At 49.6% G+C, this 26612-nt stretch overlaps 1 protein-coding gene across 1 annotated transcript in view; it reads left to right on the top strand.

Moving 5' to 3' along the window:
- Window positions 1-26612, top strand: part of Gabbr2 (gamma-aminobutyric acid type B receptor subunit 2) — a 349015-nt gene that overhangs the window by 114241 nt on the left and 208162 nt on the right. Inside the window, exon 2 of the mRNA XM_059254316.1 lies at window positions 5747-5884. Coding sequence (XP_059110299.1) covers window positions 5747-5884 — 138 coding nt within the window. The remainder of the gene's footprint in view (window positions 1-5746; window positions 5885-26612) is intronic.

Below are 26612 nucleotides of genomic sequence, written 5' to 3'. Positions count from 1 at the left end.
TCCTGTTACAGGAGGAAGAGGTCTTAGTTCCAGAGGTGATTTCTCCTGCCTTAGGCTAAGAGCCCTGACACAGAGGTCCTGGCTGGCAGCACTCTCTGAGAGAAATGGTCTTTTCAGAACACTTAGCTTTAACCTTCTCTTCACTTGCTGAGTTGACTAATTATTAGAAACCTCTAAACTGGGAGTCCAGAAATCCCCCTTCTAATCTGGGCAAGATGGAGTTCAGTCCATCCTCTTTGGTCCTCAGCTTCCCCTGCAACAGGGGCGGTGCAGGGTAGGGGGGATAGATTACGTCACCTGGATTCACACACAAAGAATCGGACCAGGGGACAAAGGCGAAGTAGGGCACAGGAGTCTTTATTTTGCCACATCAGCACATTCAAAACAAGACCTCCCACTACCTGTCATTTTACAGAGAAAACGGCTTTGGCACCGTGTAGACCAGGAAGGACCCGGCCCATACACGGGAGGCAAGTTCTTTAAGTGGAGGGAAACTCACTACGCTGATCTTGCTCTTCTCATTTCTCATCTTGCATTCTCATTCTCATGTTGCAGCAAGACATTAGCTTCTTGTCTTGCTGCAACAGATCACCACAACTGTGGTGGTTTAAACCTCGATCATCTGCCACCTCACAGATCTGTGCTCAGGCCTGCAGGCATGGCATAGCTCTGTGGAGACCCCTGTTCAGAGATCTCTATGACATCGCCAGGCCGAGTCTGTATTTTTATATATTTATTTATTTGGGATGTACTAGGGGGTTGAACTCAGGGCCTTGCACATGCTAGGAAAGCACTCTATGCCAGGACCAAATCCTCAGCCTTTTAAATTTCTGTTTGGCTAGTTTGAGACAGGCTAAGTTGCTCAAACAGGCTGTGGACTTGTGGCCTTGCTGCCTCCCTTTCCCCAGTGACTGTGACTCCAGGCAGGTGACAAACCCAGGACTCGATCCCTATCTGAACACATGACTGGAAAGGGTCTGCTTCTGTACTAATCTGGGTCCCTGGCAGAATCCGGTATCTTTAAAATGTTTTTTAAAATGTCGTGTGCATGTGTGAGTTCCTATGTGTATCTAAGCATGTGCACTGTGTACATGCCTTGTGCTCATGGAGGCCGGAAGAGGGCATTGTGAGCACCCAGTGTGGTGTTGGGAACTGAACCTGGGCCCTCTGCAAGAGCAGCAAGCACTGTGAACTGCTGAGCCATCTCTCCAGCCCCAGGATGGAGATTCCTGCCGTTGCAGGACCGAGCCCTCCTCTCCTTGACACATGACCCTCTTCACCTTTAAACCACAATGACTAACAAGGCCCTGCCACGCTTCCAATCTCTAATTTCTCTGTTGCTCCCAGGCAAAGATCTCCGCTGTTAAGGGCTTGTGGGGCTACGGTGAGCTCACATGGATCTTAATTTAAGGTCAGCTAATTAGTATCTCAATTACATGGGCAAAATCCCTTTTGCCGGGAAATGACATTCCTGGGAGTAACACTGTGGAGCGAGGGCCTTTGGAGGCAAAACTCTGTCTGCCATTCCTCATCTGATGAGAACTCAGTCAGGGAAATGTTTGGTAAGCTTGAGAGAGTCTTCCACCTGCAAGAGGTTGTCAGAGAGGCCGAGATTTGTGAGTTAACCGAGCCAGGAACTGTGTGTTTGGGAGCAGCCAGCCCCGTCGCTAATACAGCATCTCGGGCAGATGGATGATGTTGCTAAGCAAACAAGTATGAAGAAGCTCATTGTCCTGAATATTGTTTTCACGCAGCTCTGACGATACATCTTGGGGCTCTGCGCTATGATTGTCATTAGACGAGAAAACAAGAAAATTCCTTTCAGATATGTATTCAAACCAGAAATGGCTCAGGAAATCAGGGCAGATAAATGACCCCTGAGCTGCTGTGTCTACACGCATCTGCTCTGCGGCGGGCAAGGCCCTCTCAGCTGTGGAGTGAAGTGGGGGAGTTAGCTCAGGACCCCAAGAAATACAAAGCAGCGGGAGATTTCTTCTCTATCATTGCCTAACTTCTTCCCTTCCTCCTTTCCCCTCTTTTGTTATTGACTGCCCATCAAATTAATCCACTTGTTGATTGTTTGTTTGTTTGTTTATCTATCAGGGTTTCGTGGACCCCACACTGGCCTTAGACTCACTATGTAGCAAGTCCCCAACCAAGTTCTGGATTACAGATGAGCACCACCGCCCCCAGTTATGTGGTGGTGAGGGGTGCCTCTTACATGCCAGGCAAGGACTCTACCAACTGGGTTACGTCTCCAGCTCCAAACTCAGATTAAGATGTGAAAGTTGAATTCTCTCTATTATCTACAGGTTACAGTCCAAACTCCCCAGCATGGCAGTGGGGGATCCTCCTTCCCCTTTTCCAAGTTTCCAGTCCTCTTCAGTCAGGTGGGGTGGGGACGTGCGGGGCTGGGCTATTTCTCTCTCCTTCCTGACCCTGCCCCATATGCCGCCTTCTCTCAGAGCATCCCCTTGGCTCTCCTTGACCCTGTGGGCTGATCCACCCCTAAGTGCTGTCCACCACACAAGGTGGACACCACACCCCCCAGCTCATAGCCTCTGAGGTCTGAGGCCAGAGCTTCTGTATGGGGCTATCCTGTTTGCAAACACTTGCTCTACCCCTATGATGGCCACTTACGGGGACCATGTGGGTAAGTGGGAAGAAAGAAGATGAAGGATGATGGACAAACAGGAGACGGGGTGGGTGTGGTGGTACAGGCCCATCATCCCAGCTTCTCTTCTCAGGAGGCTAACGCAGGAGGACCAGCCTGGGTAACTTAGGGAGACTCTGGCACAAAGCAAAACCTAAAGGGGGCTGTGGTGCAGCTCAGTGGTACGGCATTCACCTAGCGTGCGCAAAGCCCTGGGGACAACCCCTGATACCTCAACAAGAAAAAGGAGACAGATGTGCAAATTTGGAAGCTGTGGGGAGAGCCATGGGCTCCCCACACTTACCCCGTCCTCATGGAATCCAGACTGGAGCTGTGAGCAGACCACAGTGAAGCAAATGGCAAGTCCACACCCTCCAGTCAGTATCCAGAGAGACAGACAGTCAAAAAACAGGATGATTGTTAGAGGCCAACCTTTGATATGGCAACATGACATCATCTAGAAGTTCACACTACAAAACCACCACCACCCCCGTCCCCCAAAAAAAATCCCAAAGCAGTCTTATAATGCTTTAAGTAAACCTATGATTTGATGTTGGACTTGATTCATACCTATCTTGGGCTGTGCTGGGCCTCAGAGTCCCCAGTTGGACATACCTGTCTGGACAGTGACGAGGGCTGGGTGCCATTGCTTGGGAGGCCTGATTGAGGGGAGGTGAGTTAGAACTAGGTTTCCGGCAAAGGAAGCAGGAAGTGCAGTAACTCAGGGGCCAGAAAGAGATGTCCTTGATTTTAGGGATTTAAAGGTGGCTGGGGAGGCCTGGCTTGGGGAGCAGCAGGGAGAGAGCAGAGGAGTCAGGCACCCTGAGAAACAGGACTCTCACTGTGAAGAGAACTGAGAGCATTATCCCAACCTTGTGAATAACACGGAGAAGTGGTACCCGAGGGTTTTCTAACTGCCCTGCTGGAGGGTCATCTGGCTGGAGGGATGGATGCCTGCCAGTTGACTGGGTCCCAGCTCTTTACAGGTTTCAACAGCTAGTACCATGCTTTAGTTCTCAAAGATTTTCATGTCTGTAAATGTTCTAGCTTTCTTTTAATTCTTAAAAAAAAATACTTTATGTATACAGGTATTTTGATTGCATATTTGTCTGTGCACCATGTGTCTGTGGAAGCCAGAGGACAGTGTTGGATCCCCTGGAACTGGAGTTACAGACAGTTGTGCGCTGCCTTATGGGTGCTGGGAATTGAACCCGGGTCCTCTGGAATAATAGCCAGTGCTCCTAAGCAGTGTGCATAGGATCCATTGTCACGGGGAGAGGGAGTTTTCTCCTTTTGAGATTTGCGTGCTGGTAGACCTTTCATAAGAGCAGGGCAGGCAGTGGGGTGAGAAGGAATCCATGTTTTTCGGAGGACACTGAGGCCGCTGCAGTGATGTGCTTTGCTGAGCTCCAGGCTGACAGGAGGTCCTCTGTTGATGGGGAGCTGACCTCTGGCTGAGAGAGAGAGAGAGGGAGAAGGGGAAGGTGAGCCATGAGGATTCCGGCCACATTTTTCCTCTTGTCATTTCCTCCTTGGAGTACCCTGGTATGTTTCCTTGGTCAGGTTTTCTTTCTAGTCCTGGGCAGAGCTGTGCCCTCAGGAACCAGCTCTGGGCTGAGCACAGAGCATCACGTTTTCACCATTGAATTCTCCTCTTGAGATGAATGGCATCTTTTTTCTCCATCACCACCCCCACCCCACCCCAACCCACCCACCCCCCCCCACACGCACGTGTGCACGCGCACTGTGACAAGTGTACATCACATCAAGTTACCATTTGAACACCCTTCTAGTATCTTGTGACATTAAATGCATTCATAATTGTCACAGCGTTTAGTCTCCAGACCTTTGCCATAATTGCACACTCAAGCCCTCAGCCTGTTGAGCCGTAATCCCCACCCCCCACTCTCTCTGCACCCCCACAACCACAACTGTAGTTCCTGCTTCTGTGAATTTGTCCACTCAAGGTACTTCACGTGAGTGGAATCATTCGGTAACCAGCCTGTCAGAAATGAAGGGATTTTAAAGAGACACCTTTGTTCCTCAATCTATCAGACTATTGAAATAATGGACCCCAAAACAATGGGACTCCCCCAGGCATCTCAGGCTGGGAGGAGAAAGAGACTGAGCGCTTGCTGGTGGCTAGAGGAGGAGCTTGTCTCAGAAAAGAGATTTCACATCTCTAGTAGTTTGTTAGGCCACCTTGCAAGGTGAGATGGGAGCCCAGACAACTGTGGATCAGTACTGGGTGGGACCACAGCGTGCCCGGACTGCTTAGATGTGGACATCCCCAGCCCCCTATTTAACCTTTCATCTCACTTCAGGACTCAGGAGATGAACTAGAGGGGATCACTGACTCTTCTCCTACTTTCCGTGTGACCACATCAAAGAATTCTTCTTCCCCTGCTTTTTACCATTCATTTGGCTGTATCATGGGTCAGAATTCCTTCCCTCTTTAAGGGTGAATAATATTCTACTGTATGTGCGTACCGCAATTTGCCTGTCCCTTCATTTGTTGATGGACTTTGAGAGTTTCTGCTTTGAGGCTGTTGTGTGACTGGTCCTGCTCTGAACATGGGGTGCGGATATCTCTGAGTCCTTCCTCTCAGTTCTTTAGGGTTCCCATCTAGACGTAGAGTTATTGTACCATATGGTAATTCTTTGTTGACTCTTCGGGGTAGACATGTTTTCTTCAGTGTAACTGCTTCACATCACCACAGCTAGCGTACAGTTTCCTCACATGCTGTCAACACTTGGCCTCGTCTGTTTTCACAATAGCCAGAGTGCGGCCTCGTTTTCTAAAATGTAAATAACTGTGGAAAGGCGGCTGGGGAGGGGGCAGCTTTCCTCTGTGTGTGTAAAGGAGATGGCAGACGGAGGGGTTTTGAGGGTCCTAGAGAGGGTCTGGGGTGTGGTACCCAAAACCTCCCTAAGCTCAGGGCCTGGGCTTGGGGCTGAGTGGAGCAGCCCACGCTGGACAAACTGAGGCCTAAGGGTTTCCTGTGATGACAGGTTGACTGACCCCGCTGTGGGGCTCTTGGCTCAGGAGAACCTGTGTCTAGTTTGAACCTCGCTCTCTTTGTTTCTCTCCAGTGTGACAACGCAAAGGGATTGAAAGCCTTCTATGATGCAATAAAGTATGGGCCGAACCATTTGATGGTGTTTGGAGGCGTCTGTCCATCTGTCACATCGATCATCGCCGAGTCCCTCCAAGGCTGGAATCTGGTGCAGGTAAGGGCGGAGCCCCCACCCCAGCTACAGTGGAACTGTCTTTGTGGGCTGCAAGTACTTAGCAGGACTGTGGTTCCTACGCTGCACAGCCACCCACGGCCCTCACTCCTGGCCTGGCCCCTGGACTTTCCTTCCATTGAATACACTAGGGGTCCTTAAACTGTGTGTGCTATCTTGTGTGTCTGGAGCCACAGTGCTCTCAAGCTGACTCCCTCGCCAGACTTCCACGCCCATGAAGTTCTATCAGTTTGCCTGTGCCGATGATCATCTCTCTGCTCTCGTCACCGGCTCCACAGCACCGTGCCTCAGGCAGCACCTGCCCCTCAGATAGCACAGCCTCCAAGGCAGCACTCCCCCCAGACAGCGTCTCCTTCAGGCAGCACCACCTCCATCCCTCACCTCAGATAGCAACAGCCCCACATGAACCCAGGGCTGCCTCCGAGCCCTGTTCGCCGTATCTTATGTCAGATGCCCCCTATCCTTTCCTTACCGGATCTTCCTCCCCCACTGAAGTTCTCCTTTGACCACCAAGACTCTCTCTTCTTCATTAAGCCATTTCTGGGCTCCTGGCCAGGTATTGGCTTTCTACCATAGACGACTTTTACACCATTGAATGTTTCAGTGGGTGTGCAGCTGGTTAGAGATGAGGCTAACAGTGAGAGCTGTTGCTTTGGGATAGAGAAAAAAAAGTATAGAAAGATATGACCGTGAGGATGAATGGTGGTGACCCATGTACATTTCATTCATCTATCTATCCATCCATCATCTATTTACCCCTCCCTCCATCCATCCATCCATCCACCATCTATTTACCCATCCATCCATCCATCCATCATCTATATATCCATCCATCCATCCATCATCTGTTTATCCATCCATCCATCATCTAGTTACCCATCCATCTATCCATCATCTGTTTATCCATCCATCATCTATTTACCCCTCCACCTATCATCTACCCATCCAGCTACCCAGCTACTCATCTATCTATTCATATACCCTTCTACCTATGATCTATTTTCCTTCCTTCCTTCCAACCAACCAACAAATATTTAGGGCAACTTCCTTTCTGCCTGGAACTCTGGTAGGCACTGGGGATGTAGAACTGAAGGTTGGAAATGGTCCCCATCGTGTCAGAACTTGCATTCTGAGGAGAGGCCAGGAAATAAACAAAAAGTAGCAGTAATCTTAAGGGTTGTCCCTACAGCCTGCCATGCACCAGACACTGTTCTGAGCCAGCCCTAATGTGCATTAATTCAGTCTTTATTACTTGTCTATTATCATCCCTGTTTTATATATAAGAAAACTGAGACACACAGGGTCTATGGAACTTGCCTAAGGAGTCACAGCTAATGAGTAGTAAGATCAAATTTAAATTCAACTAGATTGGCCCTTGCAATGCGATTGTTGTAAGAAGACAGAGCTGTGCTCAAAATAAGCAGGGGTGTGGGGTTAAATGGTTGCTTCGTGGGCGTTTGGCAAAGGCCTCTGGGAATTGATAACACTGGATCTGAGATCTGAAGGGTAGGAAAGGGCTACTGGGTGAAGTGCATCACTGTCTGTTCACCGTTCCCGGGATGACGAATTCAGACAGACAGACAGTAATAAGAAAGGGGCTATATGTCTAGGGACAGAAGTTGGGGGTCAGGAGCTGCAGGGCTGGGGCTGAACAGTCAGAACGGTGACAGGGCACCAACAGGAACCCTCCCTGAGTCCGTGAGTCCAGGTCTGCATGACTTGGGTACTGCAGCTAGGGTCTAAGCTTTCGAGAGAGGAGATGAGGTACAAGGCATGGCAGAGGTGAGGTGCAGGACTGGTGGCCCACTGAGCCTGGCCCACTGAGCAGAGTTACTGCTGAGGCAGGAGAAGGTGACAGACAGATGGTGACACAGAGAAGAGCACTGCTGGGGGAATGCAACGTCAGGAGGTGGGAATGTGGGTGGGTTTGAGCCGCGGTGACCCTTCATGCTGCTGGTTGTGGGCCTGTGCAACAGGAGAGGAGGCTGGAAAGCAGCAAACCTCACAGCATCCAGGGAGCTAGCACAGGGCAGGTGTGTGAGCACCTGCCTTTAAGCCCTCAAGGTGTCCCCAGCTGTTGCAAGACCTTGGCCCAGGCACTCGCCTTCTCTGGACTTTGCTCTTGATCGCAGGAGGCTCCACAAACAGGGAGCCGAGGGCTGAAGAATCCACAGTCTCCATGGAGACCATGGTCAGTGTGGTCTTGGCTATAGGGCCACTTCGGGCATGCAAGTCTGCCAGTTCTGTCTCCCCATCCCTCTGCAAATTTGATGTGCATCTGGGACCAGCTTCTTGGGTGGCACTGAAGTGCGGCCCACCACTTCCCTACTCGTGGTTCTTTCCAGGTCTCAGGGCCAGATCAGGGGCTCTGGTGGGATGCAAACATGAAAGGACCCGGATACCTGGGAACTGGACAGATCTGGTGCTCTGGTGATTTGGGAGGCAGAACGGTAGACCAAGCCCAAGGGAGCCGTTCTCCTCTAGCAGAGTCTGAATGTGAGAAGGAAGGCAGATCTGGATCCTGGTGGGAGTGGCCTGGCAGCCTGGAAACTTCCCTCCCTCCTTCACTCACAGGAACTGTACATCCATTTGTTAGGATCCAAACTATGGCTCTCCCAAGCTACCTCCACCCCTCTCTGGAGGCTGAGCTCACCCACAAAAGGTGGGTGGGTCTGCAGCTGCTGGAAGATTTGAGTGCCATGACTTATTTCAGAACTGGGCTCAGGGGTGTGGGCTGCGTAAGGAGCTCTGACTGGGTGTGGGACACTTGCTGGACAGAGACCCCCCCTGGAATACTGGAATGAGAGAATGAGAATAAGCTGTTTCTGTTTCTTGAGCCACAAAATTAGGGATTTGCACATCACTGGGGTGAAAACTCACACAGGTTAATTTTAACTTTTGCCTTTTGCTGCGTTTCTTGATTCAGGCCTGCTGTGAGGGAGGCTCATACTGTGTTTGTCCTGATCTGAGTCACTCAGTCACTGGGAGCCTAAATTCCCACACCCCCACATGAGGACCAGGGCAGGGTAACTCCATTCCTCTTCCATCCCAGGCAGCTCCTGGGCATGATTTGGGGCTGTAATCTGGGCATCACAAAGGGAGAGACCAACTAGGGTACAAGAAGGAAGGAGCTAGCTGGACGTCAAAGGACAGAGCATGTCGGCACTGTGGAGGAGGCTGCGGTCTGGGTCTCCATGGCCATCTGGGAGATTGCCTGGTGATCTGTGGTCCAGGTGTGAGAGGAAGGAGGCATGTGGAAGATAGAGGGGATCAGGTTCTCCATACCTGCAGGCAATCCGTGCAGGTGAATCCGTGAGGTCGTAGGCTTGCTAACGTTCCATCCCTGGGAGAGATGTGAGCATCTACCTCCTCCTGTAGTCCTGATGACAAACCAAAGTACAGTTCCACTGCAGCTCACCTCAGGGAACCAAGGAGTTCATTGGAGTTGTTTACAGTAGCATGTGTGAGAGGGATTACAGACCCCAAAGCAGCCTCATTGTAAGGCCTTCACTCAGCATGAATGATGGCTTCCTTGTAGCCTTCACTCCATCTTCTTCTACCCCTCATCTTCTCCAGCTCATGTATGATAGCACCATCCCTAGGCCATGAGGCCATAGCAATAGGGCTGGACACTCAGGTGAGGCTCCAATGACTCCCCTTCCCCCTCCTTTTAGGAGGGAATGTCAACAGTCCACATGCCCAGTCACGGCGGTCCCTGGCTAAGCAGGCACAGGCGGCCATTGTGCTTTGAGAACCGCTCTGTACCACACCCCAGTTGCCAAAGGGGCCCTGAGCATTGCAGTGTCGGCTAGGTCTGCTCTGGGAAGACAGAACATGGAGGAGAGGGATCAGACTGAGGACTTGCAACCCCTGTGAGGGGTTGGCAATATGCATGCTTCAGGGAAGCAACCCTGGGGCTCCATTCTGTACAGAACTGGGTTAGAGTATTCGTCGACTCCCTCGACGACCCAGATTTCACCCTGGGCCAGCGCAGTGCCAGCAGCTCAGGTCACTGCTACGCACTCTGCTCCTGGAGACTTGGTGGCCAGGTCTTCATCTCCTGATGAAGGTCTTCACTCATCTCTAGGGAGCCTTAGTAAATGCTTCTGCACAGGTGTGGCGAGGAGGACACATGGGCAACTAACGTTAAGAGACTGCAGCTGGGGCGTGTTGGCCTGGGTCACCAAGGCAAAGCCCCACTGTGTGCTGTGTCAGGACATTTCCCCAGCCTACCTTCTGATCTTCATGCTGCTGGCCTCAGGACGCACTGTTCCCTCAGCCTCTGGGGTCCTTTTACCCAGCAGGAGCCTGTTCATCCTTCAGGGTACATCTGAGAAGCCCCTTCCTCTAGGAGGCATTCCCACCGCTACCCTGTTCTCTACCTTACCTCCCCTTTCCTAAGCATTCACTGCTCTCTATCCCATGGTGATCTGTATCTTCTGGAAGTCAGGACCTTTCACTCCTGAACTCCACACCCATGCTCGGCAGTGCTCAGCCCCTCAGATCAGGAGGCAGGTTATCCAAGCCTGCCAGCCCTTAGATGACTCAAGAACTTTCAGCCATAGCACTTGTCAAACAGATGCAAAGGACCTGAGGTGGGCCTTGGCTCTGCCACAACCATCTCCATGTCCCGACTCACTATGTTTTGGTCACCTGATTCACCTGAGCAAAACCTCAGAGCTCATCCTCAGGAAGCTGAAGGTGGACCACATAGGATCCCACCTTTAACTCTGGTGACAATGATCCCCCAAGCTCGCTCTCTCTCTCTCTCTCTCTCTCTCTCTCTCTCTCTCTCTCTCTCTCTCTCTCTCTCTCTCTCACACACACACACACACACACACACACACACACACACACCAGCTGTGTCTGTCCTTCTGAAGCCTGGGCTAGGAAAAGGCAAGAGAATTGGAGCAGGACAAGGATGATGGAGATTTCATAGCTTGACCAAGATATGGAGGCAAAGGTAGCCTCAGAGCAGGACAGATCTCCTGCTTCTCAGGAGCAGGCCAAGGGCTGCTTCCGCTTGCAAGCCACCACCGTAGTGAAGATGAAAATAAGGTCAGATTCCTCTCAGACTAAAGGGCGGCTCATGAGAACTGCAAACACTAGATCCCTAAGAACTGTGTCCCACGGAGCTTGTCCTTTAAAAGGCTCCGTGGTAGATTATTAACTGATGGATGCCTTTCTCTAGATGCCTCCAAGGTGCCCCTGCAGCCCACCCTGCCTCCTTGGCACACCCCTGAGGAGCTTCTTGAGCAGGAAAGGTCTGGCTCCCTTAGGAGCTGTCTCCTTGGATAAGCTCCTGTGAGGCTGGAGCTGGTGGAGGCCCTGGGGCCATCACAATGGAGAAGTCAGACTTTGCAGACCCATTGCCAGTAAAGTTCCAGTACATTCAGGACTCTGTTTCCCAGAACTGGAAATCTTGCTTGGTTTTGACATTTAAAAAAAAAATCACTGAAAACCCTGAATCTGGAACCCTTCGCTGTTTGACAAATTCCAGTGTCTCTCTGAACTGCCACTCGGTGCCATTTGCTTCCGAGGAACAGGAATTTTGTGATTTGATTTGATGTTCTCGCATGATTATTTTATTAAACTGTAGGTTGCCTGAGAAATCAAACACTTCCTACTGAGCTGTGGGTTGTAGAATTTGAGGTGGGTTCACAGGATGACAGGGCTGGGAGGGGCTGAGCTCCCCTTGGATTTGTAGGCAGGGCATGGCCTCGCCCATCTTCTCCCTGTTAGAGTACCACCCATTGGCTCCCTGAGCTTTGCTAGAGAACTTTGTCTTATCTCTCAGACTCCCTTTTCTGTAAAATGGGGGTTGCATGTCTGACTTGTGTCTCTTGCAGATGTAGTAAGAGTGAATGAGGGCTTCTCTCTCTCTTGCCAAGTGAAAGGGTTTTTATGAATGATGAAGCAGGAGCTTCTCTTCTGAGGGCCGTGGCTCCTCCAGTCAGAGCAGACATCTGATAGCATCTGTTGGGAGTTTTGAAATCTCTCTGCTCTGCATGGGCCACAAGGCTTGTTTTCCTTGACCCTGCAGATCTCTGGAGCAAAAGGGTTGAGGGTGGGTGGGGACTCTGCAGCTTGACACTCGAAGTTCACACTTCTGCCTCTCCACCCCAGGAGCCAAAGCCTACCAGGCCAGCATCCTGCCACAGCCCAACTCCTACGGCTGCCCTGCCCTTGCCACAGAGGGCGCAGTGGCCTGGAAAGCATTTAGGGTGGCAGCACGATTAGGCACCGGAGCGCTGCTCCTGCTGTGACTGCTGCTGTCTAAGAAACAGAACAGAGGCCAATGATCCAGGGCGGTTGGAACCTTTCTTGGCACTGGTCTCCAGAGAAGCCATTTAGAACATTAATAATCTATGAGATGCTTCTACCTTCTGGAGTCATCAAAAACAAAGGAAGGGAGCGAAAGAATGAGCAATATTAATATTAGAGGCATACTCTGTGGTTCAAGGAGAGGGAAGGCAGGGGAGAGACCCCATATTAATAGCAGAGGCATGCTCTGTGGGCCAAGCAGAGGGAGGGTGTGGGAGAGACCCCAGGAATGTGGGGACTTTAGAAAGTCATCACTGGCCATGTCATAGGATGCCAGGTGCAATAGAGACCAGTTATCTGAGCCAGCTGGACAAAATACCATGCACGACAGGGCAAGGAAGAAGCTGGCAACTTTTGGCTTGAATGCTCTTGATAGGTGGGAGGAGGGGTCCTCAGCGGATTTCCACCGTAAAGAGATAGGGGAGTTGTCTCCAGGCAGGACCAATCATGGTGGCAGTGCTAACAGAGGGTTGCTGTGGACAAAGGGCTGAGGAACTTCAAGATTGAGAGGTGAAGGGCACAGCACAGTGTGGGGCCTGCCCCTCCTACTCATTTACCCTTTCACTTGGGCTGCCCAGAACGTCTTGGCCCTGCTCAGCTGCCCACCCAGGCAGCCCTCCGTGCCTGCCAGACCTTCCTTTAAACTGGTTTCCTTCCGTGAACCCTTTCCTGATATCTCTGAGTTTGCTGGTGAATAACTGGGTTGCTCCCAGCTCCCAGCTCCCCTACTATATCCTCTCTCCCCTCTACAGGCCTATCTACACAGGGGAGTGTTATCACAGTCCCCAATTCTGCATCCCCCGTGATACTGTGGCACCCCACAGACATGGCCATGACTCATCCGTCTCTTCCTGCCTAGAGATCCTTCTAGGTCATGGCCTGGAGCTGGACAGAGTCCCAGCAGAGAGTTCATGCCACAGCTTTGCGTGCATCTTTGGGATTCACTGCCCTTTAGGATCTAAACCGCCATGCATTTGGTGGAAAGAGTGAAGAGCTGGAGGGGATTCTCCTCTTACTGATTCACTCATTCACTCACTCACTCACTCACTCACTCACACATTCATTCATTCATTCATTCATTCACTTACTCACTGGCTCATGATGAGTTATTCTTTCACCTTGTCACTCACTGGATACAGCACCTGCAGCATGCCCTTCCAGCCTCTTCTAGACCAGCTCATCACACGAAATCCCAAGAGAGGGACACATGGGGACACCTGGCAGTCTGGTGCAGTAGCTAGAACAGAGGCTATGCCTCTCACTACTCTCACTAGCCGGGTGGCAGATTCGAGTCCCTCAGAGCCTCATTGAGCTTGTCTGTGAAATCGGGCAAAAACACCTGCCCTTCCTAGGAGGCAACAGGAAAGGACTCGGGGACAGGGAAGGTGCAATATGTGACTGTGAGCCCCCATAATGCCCTGTTGATGCACTTGTGATCTGAGATGCCAGCTGGGCCCTGGCTGGGGGAAACTCTTGAGGATTGATAGGTCTCCACTTGTCTCCAGATTTGAAGTTGTGTGCAGAAAAGGAACTATCAGAAACCATGAAGGTGACTCACAACAGTACAGTCGGAGCAGGGAACCTGCCAGGAAGGCAGGGCAAGCCCACAGGCTGCTGGAGGGCACGTGCTTTTTTTCTGGGTGTGTTTTCTTCAGCAGCAGAAGCTGGCTGAGGAAGGAACGGGATGTTTTCGAGTGCATGGCTGTTCCCAATCTATTCTTGCCGCAGACCCAGCCCAAATCTTCCCTGTCAATCTGATTGAAGATTCAATTCAAGGTTCTGACCCCCATTTTTAATTCAAGACCACAGCATCGGACGTAACAGCAGCTCCCAGTGTGTAACTCCAGTGGCCTCAAAGCTGATGTGGCTTTCCCCATCAGCCACCTCCACTGCTTTCTGGAAGTCTAAAGGGTATAAATAATTCATTTAAAATAAATAAATCACTCGAAGTACTTATGGTACAGGAGTGGCGGCTGGTTGTTGGTGCAACGGTGGTGTGTATTGAGTGGAAAAGGAAGGAGAAAAGGAGCCCGCGCCGGGGTACAAGCACATGGGACCCCAGAATATCGCCTACAGTGCTTCCCTGGGCTAGATAAATGAGGTGCAGACAGAACCAGATGCTGGTGTTTGTGATGGTGACCTGGGCAGGCTGCTTAGCCTATCCCAGCCCAGGTGGCCTGTTACAAAACCCACATAGCTCCATCATCATGGCCTTTGCCCAAGCATGGCTCCTAACACTGCATGAGCTCTTTCCTCTTCCTCGTGTGCCAAACCTATGGGGTACACACTCCTGCTCTCCTCACTTCCCAGGTGAGGAGACCGAGGCACAGAGGGGCTGGATGCACCCTCGAAGGAGTCCTACAGAGCTCCAGAATCACTGCTGGTGGCCACTGGGCTATTGTCTATCACACAGTGTCATCAAACACGCACACAGCTCTGGAGGTGGGCGAGACAGTGCAGATTGCCCTGGTCAGGCTCTTTCCAGGTGATGAAAGTACCATGCAAAGAGACCACAGTCTTGCAGTGCTGTGACTGAGATGACTGTACTCCCAGAGGCCATGGACACTCCAGACCCTGCTCCTTTGCAGCCTGCATGGATAGAAGCCTGTCTACAGGGGAGCAGGGTTAGCCCAGGACTCTTTATATGGAAAGAGTTCTCCTTGGAGGTTATTCATGATCCATGCGAAGACAACACACACACACACACACACACACACACACACACACACACCACATACACACACACACAGGGGGCGGGCACACACACAGAATTGCTTCTGTAGTAGCGATCCTATTGTTATGTAAGAGAATACAACCATTCTTAGGGGATTCCTGCTACTGTATTGCTTTATTGTGTTGAAACATTACATGCAGGCCCACATACAGAGACACATAGGCACACACACATAAACAGGCGCATGCATACACACAGGGGTATACACATGGGGACACACAAGCACACATACAGAGGCACACATATAAACAGAAGCACGCAGGTACACACACACGTATACACAGGGGCACATGCACACATATACAGGCACACAAATACAAAGACAAGGCACATATAAATATACACACAGGTACACACACAGATATACACACACAGGGACATACAAGCACATACACACAGACACAAACAGGCATACATACACATGCAGGCATATACAGATATGCATGCAGGTGCATATGCACGCACACATGAAGGCACGAACACACAGGTACACACCCCACTTAAACTTATTTCCCATCCAATAAGTTGTTGTGTATAGAAATCGATGATTCTTTTGGATCCCAAGGTAGATGGGCTAGCTGGTGGTGTATCGCCACCTGCCAAGCCTTTCAAGCATACCCTCGTAGCACCACTCCAGAGGTCGTATAATAAATGAACTGGTTGTTTTAGTAGCACGGAGCTTGCATTGCTTGTGAATTATACAGAAGGCTTTTGCTTTGAATCAGTTTACAAAGAATCTTCAATTATTCAGTATTTCCATGATGAGGGCCTGAGCCTCATGCAGCAGAAAGGGCTCCGCTTGAGAAAAACAATCCTAGGTCACATACTTAGAAATCACGCCTAAGTGAGAGTAGAAACACACACTCCCCCCAGGCAGGGTGTTCCATCCCTCAGTTTGGGAAGGTGGAATGTTGGTTTAGTATATATTGGGGGGAGGGTCCCCCCGCCTGTCTTCAGTGTCTTCTGAACCACCCAGCTGTCCCTGCAGTAACAAATGGGAGGGCCTTTAGCACAGCAAAATGGTCCAATCCTTCATCCAGATCTACAGAAAAAGATACACCCCCACTTATGGCTTAAGGCTTAAGACTCTCTGCAGCTTCTAACAAACACATGCATGCCCCGCCCCCCCCCACCCCCACCCCATCCCACTCCACCCTCCCCACCCCATCCCACCCCCCCACCAGTGGCATCCTAGTTCAATCCAGGCAGTGTTCATCCCACTTGGTGACATCAACTCCCTCTGCAAAGCCAGGCGACCAGTGTCTGACTGGGATCGGAGGTCCCCAGGAGCCTCGGTGTTCCCATTAGAAGTCCTTGGTAGCCTCTTGCTTTTGTGTAAGTAGCATAAGGAGCTCGTGGCTTATCAAAAGCGTGGTGATTGTGTACACTTCATCTGTGGCAGACATTTTCACTGTGGACCAAGAGTGCTGCATTGCTTACATTTCTCCCAAATTCTCTCCCCAAAAAGTACAACGCACGTCGAATGCCCTTTGCCCTACTCCCCAGCTGTTTCTACTTACCAATCTTGTTCCACCTGCCTTTTCTCCTTTCACCTGTATCACGGGTGTGTGCTGCACACACACACACACACACACACACACACACACACACACTACTGCAGCTCCCCATCTCATACTCACCCACATACAGCCACTTATTTTTTGAGGATGAACTGGACAGCAGTTTGAAGACAGGTTTCACCCCAATTCAGTACAGGAATCCCCTAAGAGTGGTTGTATCCTCTTACATAATAATAGGCCCATCACGACCAAAACAATTCAGTGCCACAGTCACATTACATAATAGATGGTCTATATTCTGATTTTCCTCTTGTCCCCAAAATGTCTGCACTGCATTTATTTATAGGTGAAGAGGATAATCAAGGATCCACTCCAAGAGCCAGAGCCCTGTTCCGACACTTCAGTCTCCTCTAATCTGCAGTGGCTTTCCCACCTTTCTTCTTCCTGTGCGCACATGCCTGTGTGTGTGTGTGTGTGCGCGTGTGTGCGTGTGTGTGTGTGCATGCATGTGTGCGTGCATGCATGCCTCTGTGTGAGCATGCATGCCTCTGTGTGTGCATGTCTGTATGTGCATGCCATGTGTGTGTTTGTGTGTGCATGCATGTGTGTGTGCATGCATGCCTCTGTGTGTGCATGCCTGTGTGTATGTGTGCATGCATGCCTCTGTGTGTGCATGCCTGTGTGTGCATGCCGTGTGTGTATGCATGCATACCTCCCTCCGTGTGTGTGAGAGAGAGAGGGTGTGTGTGAGACAGAGACAGAGACAGAAAGACAGGGACAGAGAGATAGGAACAGAGACAGACAGACAGAAAACAGAGAAACAGGGACAGAGACAGACAGTGTGTGTGTGTGTGTGTGTGTGTGTGTGTGTGTGTGTGTGTGTGTGCGTGTGTGTGTGTGTGTGTATGAGAGAGAGACAGAGAGAGACAGGGACAGAGACAGACAGACAGACAGAAACAGAGAGACAGGACAGAGAGAGACAGAGAAAGAGAGAGACAAGACAGAGAGGAGAGAAAGAACACCCAGGGCCTTGCTAAGCAAGCCCTCTTGCCACACATGTCTTACAGTTCTGTAATTTTAAAAAAATTACTTCATTTCTTCAAGCAGCCCTGATTCTTTCTAGTGGAAGATATTTTAGAGCCAATTCCTGCAGCCTGGACATGCTCACCCTTGCTGCTGGGGTTCACTACTCCCAGGGGTTTTTCCAGTGAGCTGAGCTTGAAGATAGAACTTTACAATATAATAAAAGTGTCTAAACTGAGCAGGAGAGACGTTCCGCTGGTCACCCAGCCTGTATTCATCAAAGCAATCGATGTCATGGAAAACAGCAGGATCCATGAAAAGACAGGGGAGTGTTCTAGACAGAAAAAAAGACTAAAATAAGCATGCAAAATGCCAGTGAGCAACACGGCATGAGTGTAGCTTGGATCCTGGATTTTAAAAATGAGAATGGAAGTTTGAGGGAATTACAGAAATTGACATGCGGATCACGTGTTAAATAATAACAAATTTAACAATCCTTTTCACGCATATGGTAAAGACACCCACCACAGTGGTCTAAGAGAGTGTCACTCTGTATTCTAGGAGCAAGGTGTCTGTAAGCTAATTAAGAACCAGGAAACAGCATGCGTACACGTGTGTGCATGTGTGAGTGTGTGAGACTGTGGAGACATGCACACCAATACGGCCTGCTAGACAGAAAGTCTTGATCATGTTAGCACTCTCCTGCTTCCAGGTTGTTCTGTTGTGTTTGCAGATTCCAGGGCTACTTGATCCATTTCTTCTAGTTGAACAATTTCACTTTTTCAAACGTATACAACTTTTGTCTGATTCCGGAGTCAAAAATCACACAGGAAGGCGCAATGAAGAGCTCCTGGCCCTTACCCAGGTTCCATCCATGCTGTGTCATCCTTATAGCTACCCTTTTATTAAAAAACAAAAAAAAAGGTTAATATTTATCTTTCCGGTGTTTCTGAACTGCAGATGTATGTTTATCCCTTTCTCTTCCTTCTCCATGAAAGGGCGTCCTCTCCACGCAGCACCCTGCTCTGATTCTCACCTCTCACTGAGTGCTCATCACTGTAGAGTGGCATCCCTTGTTCTTCCCATAGATGCATAGCACTTCTCAGTGTGGCCGCCTCAGAGCCCACACATTCAAGCCCCGCCGATGGATGTCTGGACTGACTCCAGGCTTTTGGAATAACACTGGCCATGTACTTCCTAGAAGTGGGATTTTGGGGTCAAAGAAAACACATCTATAGTTCCTCTAAAATATAAAGCTTGGTTGAGTGGATGAGAAAACTAATGAATGCACTTGATTAAGAAGAGCAGAGAGTAAAAGGCTAATATCTAAATGGGGATATAAAACAATTAGGGTAAATAAATGTCTTTGTGAGCGAGCTGGTGGAAGGCCCTTCTGGCACTGCCGTCTCTCACCCAGCCATTTCCATTTTCTCGCCGAAAGAAAGAGTTTCTCTTTGCTTTGTAAATTAAACACAGAGTTAATTATAAAATCATCAAGTCTTGGATCTGAAATTAAAACCACCCCATGCGGGCTCCTCGTTTGAACAATAAGGAAACCAGGACCCAGAATCAGGGAGGAACAAAAAGCAAGATGAAGAAAATAATCAAATTCAGTTCCATTCTGTTCATGTCAACGAACACTGGATGAAATGCTTGCTTTGCACTGTGGCTTGGTTCTGGTTTTTCATCTCCATCAAGCAGTCGAGAGCCCCCAGCCGCAGCGCCTCCCGTCTCTGAGGGTGTGACTGTCACAGTGACATCTTCCACACAGTCTTCCTGCAAGTGGGTTTTGTTTTCTTTCTTGGCATTCCAGGGCATTCTCGTGCAGTCACTGTGATGAATTGGATCAGGTGGTGCTCAGCCTGGCTGTGTGTACTCTGGCTGATGCTGTGGGTAATCGTGCTTGACAAGGATTATCTGAAATTACGTAACCTGGCATGGGTGGCATTCTGCTTAGGTTTTTAGCAGGCCACATGGAGATGGATATAGGTTTAGCCCAGCCCAGCCATGAGCTTGGGGGTGAACCTGAGAAAGTTCTTCTTTCTGGTCCCGAGAATATAAAACGAAGACTCGGACAAGCCCAAGATGTCATGTAGATGAATGGGCCCATGACACTGTTTTCTCTTTCTGTGCCAATGCAGACATAACTAGTTGATCTTGGCATACTCATTCCTTACTTCCTTAACCTCTTTCCCTCAGCAGACAAGCAGCCCACTGCTGATACTACCTAGGCTCAAGCTGATTTATTATGCTTGGCATGAAGCCTTTTTTAGGATTAGCAGAGAGAACAGAGGACTCCCAGTTAGATTTGAACTGAGATAAGGGGTTTACTTAGCACAAGAATGTCCACACATTGCTGAACTCGGCAATTCCTTAGGCCACTTCTGTTATTTCTCTGTGCCACTGCCTTTCCCTGGGGAGACCCACTCGCTCTTCTAAGTCATTCTATAGCACCCATTTCCAGTGCCTAGGCAAAAGTCAGGTTCTTCCTGTAATTGTTCAGTTTCACATTAAGACTTGATGGGTTGAGGGCTTACATTCTTGGGGTCCCTGTGTTCTAGTCACATTCCTCCATCAGACTCGAACCCTGCGTTTCCCAGGCTTTGTCCCTAGTTAATTTCTTAATTTTGCCAAAATTTGCCACTTGTGTTATTAACTTGTGTATTATTTTCAATCAAGCTAATTCATTATTTCATTTCAATGCCTTGAATGGGAAAACGTATCATTTACCCACATGAGAATGTAAAAGCCATCAAAGGGGAAACCACCCATAAATATGTGAAGTTGAACCTGGGGACCACCTGGAATTGTGATGTGCCTGGTCATTGGTATACCTACAATAGAACCGACTAGTTCTACTTTCCTGTGGATTTGGGGAATACTTCTCCCATCTTGGAAGATGGTCCTTGGTCATCTCATTGACTGCTTCTCACCACAGGGAAAGTACTGAGTACTTCGTGAGATTTTGATTTGTTCTTGAAGCCTTTATTGTTGAAAGTTACTTCTTCACACTGATTTGAATGAGCCCCTCTGAAAAGGGTATTTATTGATTCTAGCTTCAGCTCTTGGATGTACACACACACACACACACACACACACACACACACACATTTGCTTCCTCTGAATTCACTTTGGCAACAAGCCTCTGAGGATTAATCATTGTTGGGAAACAATATTCTTGGTGTTGTACAAAGAAACTCACAAGCAAAGTGAAAATAACTCAGCAAGGCAATTTCTTTTTGCAACAAGGCCATGCCATGACCCAAGATACTGGGTCAGAAGGTTCACTTGGTTCTTATTTTAACCCAGGTAGTGACTGTGTCTCATCCTGTTGGTGAGAGTGCCACCTCATATTCTAATGTGATTGGCTAATTCATAATCTGCACAAATTCAGGGTGTGACACAGAGTCAAGTCTCAGGAGTGTCCGGGGGTTGAGCAAATAGGCAGACATCCAGGAGTTTCACAGGATGAGTGAAGTTTATAGAATATCAGCTCTTGGTAGGATAACCACATTTGCGGGGGAAATGTTTCTTACATCATGACTTGTGTGCTTGGGCGGTCTTTCAACGTGGAAAGGATGCACTGCACTGTCACGTGGTGAAGCCCACGTGATGGGATATGGTTGGGGGCACCCTTGGCCTGGCCTAGAAGTTTGGGAGGACCATTGTTCTGGAAGCTTCTTCATAGGGGATTGAGCACCTCATCTCCTTTGGGAAGTAGAAGATGCACTTGAGAGGGTGAGACAAGAGGCCTGACGGGCGGACAGGGTAGAGGCAGACAGACAGGTGCTCGCAGCCCTGTGGGCCTCGCAGCCCCGTGGGCCTCGCAGCCCCGTGGGCCTCGCAGGCCCCCTCACCTCCCTTCTTCCTGTGAAACACCTGCCCATTCAACCTCTGCCTTGATCTCGGCCCTGCAGAGTTAGGGTGGAGCCTGTTCTCTGACGTCACACTGTGGAGGCTGAGGCCCAGGAGGTGCTGGTGGGCTGGAGGCTGACGTACAGCTGCTTAGCAGGGCTCAGTGCCTCCTGCAGCCCCTCCAGACCTCCAGTCCCAGCCCCACGAAGATGCCTCCCCATTCGTGGAAAGTGTCTTTGAGTCCTTTCTCTTGATTCCACCACCCTCTCTCCAAAGTGAAAGAAGCAGGCCTCTGAGGCCTGGAGTTCTTCAGAGACTCCATGTCTTGCCTGTAGGAGGTGCTGGGCTCACAGGGCTAAACTGGACCCCAGACAGTACCTTCTTTGGGAGCCTAGCTGTTGCTGGAACCTGAACTGCGAAGTGCCTGATGACCCCTGGTCTCTGACCTCTGACCTATAGGCCATCTACGGCTTCTGGATTAGTGTGTCTCATCCTCCTCAGAACTATTCCTCCATAAGAACGTGGGGCTTTGAGGCAACTCTCAAAGATCCAGGCCCAGCCCCTTCTCAAGGGAAGGGCTTGCCTTGCTTCTTGGCTCTGTTCCGTGTGAGTTTCTGTCCAGTGGAAGGTACAGAGGTATTTTTCCTCCCTCTCCTCTCCTCCACTGGAAGCCCTCCGAGAGCCCATAGGGCATAAGAAATATGGGCCTGACGGCCCACCCCTGCTCCTATAGCACCTACAGCAAGGGCAGGAGCAGCACTGGGAAAGCAGAGAGGACTCCCTGGAGGAGGTGTCTGTGAGTGGGCCTCCTCAGATGTGTAGGAGCTTGTCTAAAGAGGCAAGGTGCATTCCTGGAGACTGGAAACGCTGCATCCTCCCCTATTGCGAGAATCAAGCTCGGGCTGCAACACCTCTCAACCTATTGACTGGTGAGAGGTGCCGAAGCGACCCCAGGAGGCACGGTTTCTGCAGTGTGGTAATTAAAAGGTATTGGCTTCCCAGCTGTGATCACACAAGAGTTCAGTTACCCCTAATGACGTCGTCGGCTAAGAGCGAAGTGCAGAGGAGCCGAGGGAGCTGAGAGGCTTCGAATGTAATTTGTTAATTTCCTGAGTTTGTCAGCTGTGAGGGGAAATAGAACATTTTACCAGAAGTTTAAGGGGAAATTAAAGACATGCATCCTAATTGTACACAATTAGAAGAGCCATATAGTCATTATTATTTTTGTAATTAACCAGCCTTTTATCTATCACGAGACTAGGATTTAGAAAGACTGATCGAGAATTGTGTCTCTGCCTGGTGGGAAGACCGGGAAGGTCAGTGGCCTTACTCCAGAGCGTCTAACCCTCCTAGCTTAACCCTTGGACCTTCAAATCTAGAAGCTGGGATCTACGGAGGCCAGCTGCACTTGAAGCTCCTGTTGTGACCCTTGCCAGAGGAGTGTGCTGCCCTGTTCTAAGAGGCCCTCAAAAGGGAGGTCACTTGCCCCAAGTTACAAGTAACAGAGAAGGCAGCACCCGGAGGCCTGTCGGAGCTGAAACCCGGAGCTCTGCCCTCCGACAGGCCCAGCCTGTGGGAGCTGAAACCCGGAGCTCTGCCCTTCGACAGGCCCCGCCTGTGGGAGCTGAAACCCGGAGCTCTACCCTGCCACCACACTGGCCAGCCCTGGCTCACTCCTGTTGTTCTTCATGTCCTCCCTTTTCTTTTTATTAAAACAAACTTACAAGGATTGGAGAAAGCTGTGTTTGTTTTCTGGCCTTATTTACATAAAACAAAGGTGAAATGTGGAGGAAAGTGAAGGAAATTTTAAGATTCACAGAATGTCACATAGCAAGACAGTTCTTAAAGAGCAAGTATTAAACTACTTTGCTATTTACTGTCTATAAATAAATTAAAGCTATTTCTTAAAGCAAGCGACAAGCAATTGGTCCTTTATTATTGAAATATTGTATGCACTCGGTGTATAGTTTCTATTTGACAGTAAAGTCTCTGTGTGCGTACATGTGTGCGTGTGTATGCACTCAAATCTGTGTACTGGTGCCCATAGATGCCAGAGCTCGATAATGGATGTCTTCCTCAGTCTCTCTCTGCTTTATGTTTTGAGACAAGGTCTCTCACTGAACCTACAGCTCACCAACCGGCTAGGCTGTCTGGGCAGTGAGCTCCAGAAAACCTCCAGTCTCTATCTACCTGGTATCGTGGTTACTGCTGTGTGTGACATGCCTGTCTTCTGTGTAGGTTCTGGGGATCTGAACACAGGTCCTCATGCTTACATAGCAAACACTTTGCCCACTGGGATATCTCCCAGAACCATCAGTAAAAGATTTTTTAAAGTACTTATAATGTCCAGGAATGGTGGCACATGCCTTTAATTCCAGCACTCAGGAGGCAGAGGCAGGTGGATCTCTGTCAGTTAAAGGCCAGCCTAGTCTACAGAGTGAGTTTCAAGACAGCCAGGGCTACAAAAGAGAGGCCTTGTCTCAAAAAAAACCAAATATATATGTGTGTGTGTGTGTGTGTGTGTGCGCGCGTGCACGTGCACGTGTGTGTGTGTGTGTGTGTGTGTGTTTATATGTATATACACATACATATAGGTGTATGTATTTACAAAGTACAATATACCCTGATTACAGTTTCCCCACCCCCAACTTCTCCAATTCCCTTCATACCCAAATTATTTCTCACTTTCTCTAGTTAGAATACAAGCAGGCATCTAAAAATAATAATAAAATAAAATAAGATGAAAATTTTAATATGAGAATAGAATGAAACAAACTAACAGAAGAAAAATCTGGAAGAGAAAATAAACAGACAAACAAACAAACAAATAAAATGCCCAGACAAAGCATTATGAGATAAGGAACCTTAAAAGGATGTCTCCGAGTTCATTTTGTGTTGGCCATGTACTGCTGGGCATGGGGTCTGTCTGTAAGAGTTGTCTGTAAACCTAGCAAGACTCCATTGGAGAAAACGAATTTTTCCTTTGTGAGTGCTTATCAACTGGAGATAGCTTCAGGGTTAGGAATGGGTGTGTGTGCCCACATCTCCCCTTAGCACTGGGACCCCATCTGGCGTAGACCTGGGCAGGCCCTGTGCATGCTGCCTCAGTCCTGCTGGGTTTGGAAGTCCTTGTTTCCTAGGTGCGCTTTATCCCCTCTCACTCCGACAATTTTTCTGCCTCCTCTTCCACAGGGCCCCCTGAGCCCTGAGGGAAGGGATTTGATAGAGACATCCTATTTAGAACTGAGTGTTCCAAGGTCTCTCACTCTCAGCGCATTGTCTGGCTGTGGGTATCATCTACTAATGATGAAGCTTCTCTGATGATGGCTGAGTAAGACACTGATCTAGCAGTATAGCAGTATGCTGCTAAGAGTCATTTTATTGCTGCCTTTTATTGAGTAGTATTTAGATTTCCCCTAGGACCCTGGCCTTTCTAGTCTCAGGTTCTTGGTCACCCAAGCAATGTCAAAGATGGATTCCATCTCTTGGAGTGGGCCTTCAGTCCAATCAGATATTGGCTGGTTGCTCCTCCAAGCTTTGTGCCACGATTACACCAGAGTCTCTCACAGGCAGATCACCACTGTTGATCAAAGGGTTTGTGACTGGGTTGGTGTTCACCTTGGTCCTCTGTAGCTTGTAGAGTGCTCTTCAGGACTGTGAACACTAGTCAGTAGGGGTGAAGGCTCTGGGTAGGCACCAGCCCGACTTCTCCATGTTTGATGGGTTATACAGGTGTTGGCTCCAGCCCTAGGGCCTTACCAGCAGTTTGGGGAGAGCAACTAACAACCTTGGCAATAGCATGGGTTGTTTGGGGGCTTCCATGGGGCCCCTTTAGCCAGCAACTCAAGGAATCTTTTCTTCACAAAAAATAAAAAGTGCAGAGCTCAGGAGATAGCTCAGTGGTAGAGTAGTTGCCTACTAAGTATGAGGCCGTGAGTTCAATTCCCAGCACTGAAAAGAAAGTACATGACTTTCGTTTCCTGTCATCGAGTTGGATCATCTGACGGATTCAAACATACACAAAGCATTGATGCTGTACTCTGTTTTCTAAGGAAATCCCATTCCCTTCTTTCATCTCTCCAGTGAGGCCTCATTTCCCACGCAGGTGCCTCCCTACAAAGTACCCTGGTACGCTGGAGGAAGAACCTGTCCTAAGAACAAAATACCGCGTCCTGACCCAGCCCCTGCTGACATGTGACTCTGGCTACATCAGTGAATGCTCCGAGGTTCTGTTTCGCCGTCTTTTGAACCAGAGTGTCCGAGTCAATTCCACCTAGACCGTGAAATTGGTGAAGATCAAAATTAGATGAAAGAGTGTGTAGGGAGACCATTCAGTCAGTTAAGAGCTTGCCATGCGAAGAGTGAGGACCTGAGTTCGATCCCCTGCACCCATAGGAAAGCCATGCCAAGCCTGTGTCTGTGACCCCAGGCCAGTCAGCGGTGGAGGAAGGCAGCTTCCTTGGGGTTTGCTGACCAGCCAGCACAGCCCAAGGTGTGAGCTCCAGATTCAGTGAGAGACCCTGTCTCAAAAAGTGAGGGAAGTAGTTGGGAAAGACATTTGATATTAGCCTCTGACCCTCCACACGACTGGGCACATGTATGCACACCCCCATGCACGTGCACGTACATACACGCACGCACAAACACACACACACACATATACGAACACACAACAATTATGAAAAAGCAAATGTTTTAGGGAGGTTGTCAGGTCCTGGGAAGTGGCGTTGCAGTCTGTGAGATGGGACTGGTGGGGAATTCAGTCCCTCTCCCTAATCTGCTAGCTGTGTGCTGCGTGACCATGTGCAAGTGACTTAACTTTTGTGAACTTCAGTCTCCTCAGCCAAAATCTGCAGCATGCACTAGTAGCTACCTCATAGGGCTGCTCTGCACTTCCGATGAGAAAGCACACCCAGTCCTTCCTGCATGTGTGCTGCCCACAAGGGTGCTGCATACAGTGCCTCTGAGGAGTCCCAGCATCGGAACACAATGCCTTACCACTCTCTCACTGCAGTCCCCAGGCAAGTCACTGACCCACCTCAAGCCTCAGTTTCTCCAAGAGGAAACAGAGACAACGGTGCCTCTTCTGGCTCCCTTCAGATGGTTCCGAGTTCCCACAGGGTGGGGTGAGACATGAGGAGGAATGGCTGTGAGGGTGAGTGGCACATGTTGAATGGCTGGGCATTTCTGAGTGATGAAAACACAGCCCCATTAACAAGCAGGAGGAATGTGGCTCCCCAGGTGGCTCCAGCCC

The sequence above is a fragment of the Peromyscus eremicus genome, chromosome 2 (assembly GCF_949786415.1).
Source record: "Peromyscus eremicus chromosome 2, PerEre_H2_v1, whole genome shotgun sequence".
NCBI classification, from domain to species: domain Eukaryota; kingdom Metazoa; phylum Chordata; class Mammalia; order Rodentia; family Cricetidae; genus Peromyscus; species Peromyscus eremicus.
Note: the sequence above shows the minus strand (reverse complement) of the source record. Positions and strands in the feature narration are given on the sequence as shown.